The sequence below is a fragment of the Perca fluviatilis genome, chromosome 11, assembly GCF_010015445.1.
Source record: "Perca fluviatilis chromosome 11, GENO_Pfluv_1.0, whole genome shotgun sequence".
Classification (NCBI taxonomy): domain Eukaryota; kingdom Metazoa; phylum Chordata; class Actinopteri; order Perciformes; family Percidae; genus Perca; species Perca fluviatilis.
Genome location: NC_053122.1, coordinates 29,285,588 through 29,296,692, shown reverse-complemented (window position 1 = coordinate 29,296,692; position 11,105 = coordinate 29,285,588). Strand labels below are relative to the sequence as shown.

Here is an 11,105-nt window from a genome sequence, read left to right as displayed (position 1 = left end):
TCTCACTATCCGTTATTTGTAGCTACACATAGCTAGCATGAAGGGACAGTCATAGATAACGAAACCCCTAATCTTCACAAAAATTCATTAACTTGAAATCGGACACCGTTGTTAGCTTTAAGACCTTTAGAGATATGTTGTATAAGTGGCGTGAAAAAATTCAAACTGTAAATATAGCTACTCTAGTTATGCCGGCAGCTGACAGCCAGCCTAGATTAACTGGAACTGTTGTAAGAGATTGCTGGTGTAACAAGCTCGCTGACCGCGCTATCACTCTCACACACGGGCCATTTAGCTAGCAGGAAGAGGGGAGCTGCAGGCCGGGGTCTGTGGAGGAAGGCAGGCCGGGCAGTGAGGCAGCAACACAGGCAGCACCGGCAGCTGAACTCCGACACAGTCTTACCAAATTTGCAATAAGCCATCAATTTTCGTAAAATGTCCCATATTTGAGCTTTATATAGTTGATTTCTCACCTAAAAAAGTCTCAGAAGTGAATTTTAATAACGTAATAGCCCGACAAACAATATATAACTTTGCAGTGAGCCCTGCTGTCGAGTCTCCCATGTGTTTCTATGTAGTTTGCTCAAACCAATCAGCATGTAGCTCATTCTGAATATTAATGAGCATACCATATTTGGAAGAAAAGCTCTTGTTCCAAATAGAGCCATATTCACAGGGTAGTTAAGGGCCTAATAAAATAGCATTCGGGCAGTTTTCAGCCCAACCAATGTTACATACCCCATTAGGAGACCTTAAGGAACAGTGTAAAATACCCTATATAATCATTCTATCACCCCTTTAAAATTAGATGGTGCTCTTTGGTAGGAGGGCATTAACAAATCCAGTGAGCATCAAGAAAAAATCCAATGCACTCCTCTTTAGAGTAAAAAAGGTAAAATGCCTTTATTACATTCTAACTAGAATAAGATTAAAAACATTGCATGTTTTGTGTGTTTGTGAAACAGAGGCATGCATCTCTCTGTGCCCAGGATCTTTTTTCAATGCTGCCACTGGATAGCGCCAAAGTTGAACTGTTTTAAATGCTACACTCAGTGGCCTTGTTACTGTAGTTCCCAATATCTAAACCAGTACAGTACTACAACATGATATTTAAACCAAAAGTTGTGGAAGATATATAAACATAAATTAAATGTTCTGTGTACCTTCCAGATAATCTGCAGGCTGTCAGCAGCGCCTTGATGCCCATCAGCTGATCCTGCAGCTCCTGAAGGAGAGAGGAACAGGCTGAAGGAAGGAAGGAATTTAAGGAGAGGACAGTTAATAGAAATAACAGAATAAAGTTAACGGTGTCGTTGTGTTCTCTGTGTTATACCTGCTTTGATGTGATTCAATAACATTTTACTGACTTTTTGCCATTGATGGAAGAAGTACTCTGATATCTTAAGTAAAGTACAACAATGTAAAAACATTACAAGTTAAAGTCCAGCATTCAAATGTCTGCAGTGCTTTAGTAAAAGTACAGAAGTATTATCAGTAAAATGTACTCAAAGCAGTGCATTAAAAGCCGTAATGTCTCCTGTGACATTATTAGATATTAATACTGGAGCATCAATGGTGGAGCAGCGTGTTACTGTTGTAAATCCTCACACTCAACATGGCATCATGACTTTGCGTAAACATACACGCCACTTTCCTAAAGTCTAATGGCGTGTTATCTGTACGCATTTTTAGCTACCCACGTGTAAGTCTACGCTGTATACAGTGGATGTAAACATACACACCACGTGGCGTGTTATCGCGAGACACACGAAAACAAACAACACAAAAAACGACAAAAATACTACGGTGACCAACGTCACATGCTTAGGAAAACAAACGGTTGAGTTTAGGAAAAGAACATTGGGGAAGCCTTAAAGGGATACTTCACCGATTTAGCATTAAGCTTTGTATCAGTAGAAACACCGTGCTTCCCTCCCTCATGTCCCCCTGAGACAAGAGATCTCCGTATTGTGTGTCTGGAAAAAATCTGACGTAAAATAACGATTTTTGCATCATCGGAATTTTTTTTTACTACAGCCAGTAGTAGGAGCTACTTCCACATGTTTTCAACCAGCCCATAGGGGGTTGAACTGTCGTCTTTCTCCGAAGATTCCCGAACCAAAACGAGCGCCAGCCATCTTGAATCAGCCATCTAAAACTTTTAGATAGATAGATTTATTCATCCCAAAGGAGATTTTAGAACAACAATTATGTGCATTCAAACTACCGCACACGTGGTACAGATCAGAGAATGTTCAGGACACTTTATTACAGACGGAATACTCGACACAGCTTTGCCCGCCTGCTATGGAGACCAGCGGTGTTGCTCGATAAAGGGACCGGTAAAGGGACATCATCACCAGGGAACGTTGAACAAGTGTGCCGGTGGAAAGCTAACGCTAGCTGGCCACCTGATCCATCTATCCTGCTTGCAAGTGTCCGCTCATTAGACAACAAACTGGACTACAATCCAACTTCAACGAAACTCCCAACGCGAGTTCAGAGACTGCTGTGTTTTTGTTGTTGTGGAGACATTGCTAAACAACAGTGTACCGGACTATCCAGCTATCAGGCCGGCTGCTCTGTCGCCGGGTAAGACTAGTGGAGGTGGGCTGTGTTAACACGGACTGGTGCAGAGATGGGGTGCTTGTAACCAACTAACTGCTGGTTGAGTTTGTGACTGTTAAATGCCGACCATTCTACATTCCATGCAAGTTTACAGCTGTGTTTATACTGGGTGTTTACAGCCCACCAAGCGCTAATGCTAGTAGCTATGTGTTAGCTGAACTTTAGGAGCACATAATGTGTGTGCACTAAATGTAGCCTGTTTCGTATGTCGTTTTAATGTAATGTTGTTTTTATATATTTTAATTGTGTAATCACTTGAGCCACGGTGAAACGTTGTTTCGTGTATATGGTTGAAATGACAATAAAACACACTTGAGTTGAGTTGACTGTCTCATTGTTTGTCTGTCTGTAAACCGTAGGCGTGGCTTAGGAGTAGACGCTAAAGCAGCGAAGCAAGTGCATTCTGGGATTTGGTGTTCTTGAAGAGTTCTCTTGACGGCATTGGCAGCATATATACATGGGTACATGTAAACAAACACTTTTCTGAAAACTGACAGCTGTGCACGATGTTATTTCGGAAAACGGAGAGGTTGAAATGTCCGTTTATGAAAATAGCCGGCTACGTGTAAACGTAGCATGAGATCAGAACCTTCCTTTTGCCTCAAAGGTTCTGAGTTTGAGTCCATGGTGTTGCAAGATGATTATACATGTATCTAATAAGGCATTGTGCTGTGGACAGCTACCCTGCATATTTTAAATGTGTGTCTGCATTAACACACCTGATTCTGATTAACAATCAGTCCAGTTCCAGTTAAGGAAAGTCATGTTATTGAGTCAACTCAGGCTGACTCAATAAAATATAGCCAAATATCTAGAGGAGTCATCACCTGGGGCCTGTTTCACAAAACCAAGATAAGGGATTAAGCCGGGATTTCCCCGTTATCCTGGATGAATTTAGCCTTGACTCGGTTTCACGAAAGCGGAGGCGCATAAATCACCATGGAGATTTGTTCTGTGCAGCTAGCCTGCTCCCGACCAGGCTAACTGCCAGGATTTATTTAATCCTGGTGCCTTTTCTGTTCACTCAGCAGTCACTCTGATCAACGAAACGAATGTGTTCTTTAAGAGGCCTAGTTATTCCATGTTTTCATAGCTGATTACGGACGTCGGATGGGTGGAGACGCGCCAAGTTGTACTTTATCGTCACTTTTCAAATACGTTAATTTCACAGTTTACCATAAGTTAGTTGGTCTTATTATTTTCGATACCTTTTGAGTTAAATAGGAATTTCAGAATAATTTCTGTCAACATATTATTCATTTTTTGGACTATAGCCTAAATTATTAGTTTCAAAAATCATCACCACGTCTGATTGACAGATCTATATTCTAGCCTACATTTGGTGAATAAAGCAATTTCTATCCTGACATTTATAAATGTTCCTGTTATTATTTTAACGATTATTACTTTTTATAGGTATTGATATTCATTACTGTTAAACTATAGCCTATATTTAGGAAGACGTCTGCACTGTGTGTTTTTCAAGGTTTATATAAAATTGAAATGGCGGCTGAAGTTCCAAGGCTGTTTTCGATAAACTCATTAATAGGCCTATATGAACAATATAAAAAGCTCCCTGGCTGCATGTGCGTTTCTTGATTTACTATGGCTATGGCGTTATATATGTGCCTCAATCCTGAGCAAGTAATTCTAAGTTTTGAGCACAGAGAACTATATTTTGCAAGCACATTACATTACATTTTGAACAGAAATTAACACTCGCCAAAAATTATTTCGTTTGAGCAAAGAAAAACCTATTCCGTGCTCAATAGATGTATTTGCTTGTTTGCTATTATCCATTTTAACGTGTAGCTCAACTTGCAACAGCGTTACAAATGTGCCACAAAACCAACCAATCGGAGAATTGAATAAGGTAAATTGTGATTGGCTGTTTGGTCTCCAATCAGAACGCTTCCCAAAGAAGACGAAAAAATAGATTTTAGATGTAGCCACTGTCAGACATGACAGAATCAAATGATGAAAATAGCAATAATACGCCACAACGTCAGGTGAGTTAGTAATTTCTAGTTTTTTGAGGTTATGGTTTTCGATGCCTTTGATGAAACCTGCAGATATGTGACCGTTTCGGAAAAAAATTAAGTTCGCTAGCTAGCAGGAGATATAGCTAGCTATAACTTAAGCTAGCTTAACCTAACTTATTAAGCTAACCTACCGTTAATGTTATTGTAGCAAGCATAGCAAGCTTACTTTTGTAGATGACAAACTGTACCTTATTTTTTGTAATTTTTATGTCTAACATGTTAAATCATCATGAATTGATTTAGGGTCATGGTGCAGTTGAGTCAGCAGCCAGAAATTTGGTGTCTGTGTTGCTAAACAGTATGGCCACAAACTGCCCAACACGGCCGTCAGAGACGGAGCACCCTGTACCCAGAAATGTAACTGTGCAGCAAGAAATGACAAGGTTGGTTCACCTAGTATGTTCGTATTCAAATTTCAAATCATGATGAAATGTATTATTTTTAAGTCTACGTCGTAAATGCAATTTGGTAACGTTGTGTCCAGTCGGTTTAATCACTTGGATGTCTAAATTCAAATAGGCGTTATGGATCACCTTGAGACAGGACTTTGGTTTGTAGGCCAATTGCATTGTAAAACATATGCTATTTAGAATATTAGTTTGATTGTTATATATACTGTATATATAATAAACTAATATAAAGCTACCTTTTAATCCACAGATCCTTTCCAGGATATTTCAAATCAAACTTCAGTCGTGGTAAAAAGAGGTGTTTGACTGCCACCAAGCACCTTGTTAAGACCAGCAAAACAATGGCTCTCAATTTTTATCTTCTGCCAAAAAATACATCCCACACACCGTTGCCAACTGAGGAGCTTGAACTCCTCCAGGCAGGTATGGGAAGACAAACGGTGTCTCTTCCAGAAGATGGTGACCACACAGAGGTACATTTCTCAGTCCAGCTGTTTGACTTGTAATTAAAGGTAGTTATTGTAAAATATACTGTACTTTAGCGTGTCACTGTCAAGTATTTGTGTGTATCTTTATTTCAGTTTTTACTTTGTTCTTAACCAAGATTTCAAAGCTCCTGACTAACACATTTCCAAAAATGGAGGATCTTTGTGGGGGATGGCTCTTGCATAAGGCAACAGGTCTGTAAGACCAAGATTGTTTTGTTGAATTGTCATATTTACTGTTTATCACATGCCAATCTCCTATTTATTTTTGGTGCATGGTGTATTAATTACTTATTGCAAGCATTAGAGATGACAGACTGACAAAATGTAATTTTTTTTTCTTCAACAAAACACATATTTTTAAGGCATTTTTGTCCCTCTCTTTTTCTACATAAAGGTGGCAGTGGTCGACGAAAGCTGACTTTCATTCCACAAGAAGCAGAGGGGTATTCTGTTAAAGCTCTGCGAGCTGCGTCAGCAGGGGGCAAAGCCACTTTTTACATTGTACCACTCTAGGAGACTTTAGACACCTCTCCTCTGCCTCCTGACTCACAGCATTTTTCAAAAATGCCAAAGAAGACATGCTACCAGTGTAATGAGGTGATGCCTTTGCATATCCTTGCAGTACACATTAAGACATGCAAGGGAAAACTCTCCTCCGATGAGACTGGTGAAGAGGTGAGAGCAAGTATGTTTTTCTAAAGTTAAAATGAAAATAAAAAAAATATGAATATTTTACTTAAAATACTGTTTTGTAAATCTGCAGTCCTCTGATGAGTTATGGGTTGTGGAGAACAAGTGCAAGGTAAGGCCATAACTAAAGTAGTAATCATGTCAGTTGCTTGTAACATGGAGCAACTTTCTTTCAAACTTCAGGTGGTTTGTCCAATTTGCAACACAGAATTCCCAGACGATGAGATCACATTCCATGCTAGCCTATGTGGAGAGAGGTAATCTGCTTTGTTCAGCTCTCTGTATAATACATATTTTGTCTATGTATACGTATGCAGTGTTAGGTGTTTGAAACTGCATTGTTTTTCATGTACAGCTTTGAATGTACAGTGACTTCTGAAGCAAATGACAGTGGCCCAAGTACGCATGCTCAAACTCCAGTATGTAAACCAAGAAGGTATGTTTTATTTAGATGCCCTTCGTGTGAGTTTATATCAAATACAGAAATATTTCTGTGGACCATAATTTACACCATCTTATCTAGACATCACATTCTATCAAATTATTTAACACAGCACATTTATAATCACATGTAATTTTATTCTTTTCCAAACACTGTTCAGCATAATGCTTGATGGAACTATGAAATGGCAGTAATGTATACAAATTGTTTTTATAATTTGGGACCATCTTATATGTTCTCTGTCCTCTTTAAGTACGGAAGATGTATTGCACTTCCTTGCACATCAAGTTGACACAACAACAGAATTTAAGTTGTGTGTGGACAGAGAAGACCTTCCAGACAGGGGCATTCTCCAGTGGAAAAGAAAGAAAGCTGCATCTCCTGCCAGTGCTCTTAAGGTGGTGTATATAGGAGAGGCAGGTATTGATACAGGAGCCCTTAGGAAAGAGTTTTTAACAGGTAAGTTGGTCATTTAACCGCGGTTTTCTAATATGAAAAAAACAATCAATAAGCTAAAACAGGGTATTGCTGTTTTGTCTAAGATATGGTTTCAGGTATTGAAAACAGATTCTTTGAAGGAGCTGAAAACCAGGGTAAAAATCCCAAGTACTCTTTGACAGACCTTGATAACGACAACTTCAGGTTGGTACATACTTTTTTTTTTTTTTTACACATTACTGCCATTTACTGGATGTAAGGAGTTTTTTACTGAGATGTTTTCTACCTTGCACACAGAACTATTGGTGAAATAATGGCAGTCAGCCTCGCACAAGGTGGGCCACCTCCTGCTTTTTTGAGAGGGTGGTGCTACAACTTCCTCTGCACAGGAGAAGTGGACTTAAATTCTCTGTCTAAGGAAGATGTGGCCGATCTAGAATCCTGTCAACTCATCAGCAGGGTGATCACTCTGTTTCAAGTTTTTAGATATAAATAAGATAAAGATTAGTTTTAACACCCATTTTATTCGCTGTTTTATTTCAAAAATGCTTATTTTCTTTTTTTCTCAGGTCGAAGATTCTACAGATGCTCAGTGTCTGATGTTCAACGCTAATGAAATTATAAGCTGTGGATACACGAGCCAGATCAACCTGGACAGCAAAGACAGGATAATTCGGTAAGAATATTTTACTTTAAAATATTTTATTTAAAAATATAAACATTTCAAACCATGTTTTTTTTTCCAAAGAGCAATTATCCTACATTCTACTACAAGACTGATTCCAATGCTGCAGCAAATTCGAAAGGGCATGGAACTGTACGGCCTGGTGGACCAGATGGCTACAAACCCTGAAGCTTGCCGCTCCCTGTTTGTTCCCGGGAAGATTATCCAGGTATCAATTTTAACTGCCACTTAAGCTTTTCTTACATTTGCCTAATTATATATTGGAATTTTCATTGTGTATAACCTTTACAAGCCTATATTTGAACGCTTAAAATATATTTAACCAAATATGCATTCACTGTTTCTTTATAGCCTGATGCTGATTTCATAATGATGAACTGCCAGCCCAATTTCAGTGAAAAGGGGACTTCTAAGGGGAGAACTGAGAGGAAGATAATCAACTTTCTGCAAGATTTCTTGCAGGAGGTTGAAATGTCAGGTACATATACTTGATAGTGTGCATACACAATTACACCTAACACCATTTGAATGTACGGAGCTCATACACACATTCTTGGATAATAAATTTTTGGAGACAATACTGTAAGTTTGAATAGCTTCTCTTTCATGTTATTTGAAATATACATCAATCACAGATGGGGAGACGGACAGTGCAGCTGGTGACACAGAGCCTCTTGCAGTGCCACACGTGCTCCAGTGGATGACGGGGCAGTCCCACATCCCTATGCTCCCTGATGAAAAGAGACATTTCAAAATAACATGCAACTTTGACCACAACTGCAGGGAGCGACTAGGAGATCACTCAGTTTGCTACCCAATTGTGAGTGCATGCACTCAGACTGTGACTTTTCCGGTACAGCATCTTAGCACTTACACTGACTTTAGAAGAATCATGAGTGAAGCAGTTAAATATGGTGGTGGATTCCACAGAGTTTAACGCAACTAGGTCTACTCAAATGAAAGCAATTATTGCTACTGTTAGTAATACATCCCAAAGGGTGCCACTCCTTAAGTGACTTTTTTGCTGGTCCATTAGTAAAGTTAATGTGATGTTTTTGCCAAGTGCAATATTGTAACCAGCTAAGAAGTTCCTGTTTAAATGTCATTGTTGGTTGGACACTATGTGCAAGTATCGTGTGTACAAGTCACGACCATGTGACTGAGAATGTTCCATAGGATCAAGAGTTCTCTGAAGTTCTTCCAGGGCTTCATCATCCAGTGGGCACACAATTTCTGGAACCACAACTGTACCGTGAGAGTCTCGTTGCAGTATTGCACTCTCCCATTCAATGCCTGGATCTTGAAGTTCCTACAAATCCAGAAAAAAACCAATAAAAAAAAAACCAATTCAAATAAATTAAGACTTTGTACCTTAAAACGTTTTTCTGATGTTTTCTGTCTATTTAAATAATGTAATCTTTTTGAACAAATGTTACAAAAAAGGTGTAATTGTTCATTGTAAACTTTAATAATATAGAAATGAAAACTACTGGTAATTGAACAGATGGCTGTTGCCAAGGATGTTATTTGTCAGCCTATTTAAAACGGAATTTGTAGATGAAAAAAAATAAACTGCAGCATTTATGCAAAAATCATGACAGAACTTGATTCATTATGTATAACTCATGAGGAAAGAGTATTTTTTGGGCACATATGCTTCAAAGTCCAAGTGCCATTAATGTCTTATGTCATGAAACAAGACCTATATCTGTCTGCCTGTGTTTGGTGTTTTAAGCCCCCAACGTCCTTCCAGGAAGCACAGCAATGGTTATGTTTAGGGTTAGCTGCCTGGAAGGTGACGTTGGCAGCTTAAAACACCATTGAGCCTGCCAAATTTTTATTTTTTTATACAGTATATACTGTATATATTGTGTATGAACTGTCCTTTTAAAATTGTGTACCTCAAGACTCTCCCCTTCGTCTAGATCTTGTTGATGTCCCATATACCACAGTTGTTCAGGACTGAGACCTCCCTCTGTTCGTAGAGGATGATTATTCCATCCTCCAGTGAAGGTATCAAGGTCTGCTCGGAGTCGAGGGACAAAGATATAGTGGACGCCAAAGAGATGAACCACATCAGAGATATCAAGCACACCATCTTCCTCCAGAGAGTGAAGAACATCATGGTACTGGCTAGTGACTGCAACCCAGACATCCCGCCAAAGTCGCTCTATTCTAGAATGAAATTTGAATTGATTGACTGATTTATAAAGCAATTTGTACTTTAAACAATTAAACTGCAAGAAATATTTATGCAGTCAAAAATTTTAAGACTGAAAAAAACAACTTACCTCTGATTGTGGACACTCTTTCCCGAGATAAAGCGTTCTCAACACCCTGATCCCCCCTTACTCTAAGATGAAAACAAATTTAAATGACATTCAACAAGGTTTACTTTAACTTTAGAATATGAAGTTATAGTTTCTGGTATACAATTTTAAATTAATAAAACAAATCAGAAATGTAAAAAAACTGCCACTTTTCCAGATATAAAAAAAAAATTTTTTTTTTTTTATAAGTCAAAAAAATTTTTTTTATCCAAGTACAAAATCTAATAAAACCACACAAACAATGTTAATAATCTTGCAGCTATAGGGTTACATCCTAATGGTTAGCCTTGATATTTTAGTTTTGTTTAGTGGTCATTCTACAGCCTTTGGTACTTAAATTATTATATGTGTTCATATATTTTTTTAAATCTACAACTTTGTTTATCTTGCATCCTAAAATACTACATATATTGCACATGTATTGTTGCAACTTACTCTTGCATGTTTAACAATTTTGGTTGAAGTAATCAGACACACTCATACATATGTTGATGTGAAATGCATATTGTATTCTATAAATCTAGCTGCATTATAATGTTAACCTTGGTAAGAAAGGAAAGCAGATATAAGAGGACTACTACCTAGAATAAAAATCTGAGAAAAAGAATTTTTTCTTTTTTTTTTTTTTTTTTTTCATATATTTTATTGGATACAGCGTACAGACAGTACAACATAGTACAACACAAGTCTCCATTTCTTTTTTTCAGAATGAACAGTTCCTCAAAACAGATGTCCTTTCATGGTTTTATCCAATGTCCCTCCCACCACCCCCCCCCAATGGCCAGTTAGACACAGAAATATAAAAAAATAAAATATAAAATAAAAATAAAATAAAATACTGAGAACAAACAAAAAGGGTAAATAGTAAGAAATAAAACTAAGTAAATGAATGAGTCAATTACTAGACATATATGCATACACACACACATGCAAGTATACACACGCACATGCA

The 11,105-nt window shown here is 38.0% G+C and overlaps 1 protein-coding gene across 2 annotated transcripts; it reads left to right on the top strand.

The window, feature by feature from the left end:
• Positions 1-4,052: 4,052 nt before the first annotated feature.
• Positions 4,053-9,417, top strand: LOC120568712. Of its 2 annotated transcripts, XM_039816391.1 has the most exons (14): positions 4,053-5,053; positions 5,331-5,553; positions 5,685-5,760; positions 5,963-6,243; positions 6,332-6,370; positions 6,442-6,515; positions 6,614-6,694; positions 6,954-7,159; positions 7,243-7,342; positions 7,436-7,598; positions 7,708-7,814; positions 7,887-8,031; positions 8,175-8,301; positions 8,459-9,417. In XM_039816391.1, exons 4-14 carry the CDS (start codon positions 6,133-6,135, stop codon positions 8,758-8,760), a joined length of 1,455 nt encoding a protein of 484 aa, XP_039672325.1. In that variant the 5' UTR covers positions 4,053-5,053; positions 5,331-5,553; positions 5,685-5,760; positions 5,963-6,132; the 3' UTR covers positions 8,761-9,417. The 2 variants fall into 2 exon arrangements, with proteins under 2 accessions (XP_039672325.1, XP_039672326.1); XM_039816392.1 differs by lacking the exons at positions 4,053-5,053; positions 5,331-5,553; positions 5,685-5,760 and having other exon boundaries at positions 6,129-6,243; positions 6,628-6,694.
• Positions 9,418-11,105: the final 1,688 nt, after the last annotated feature.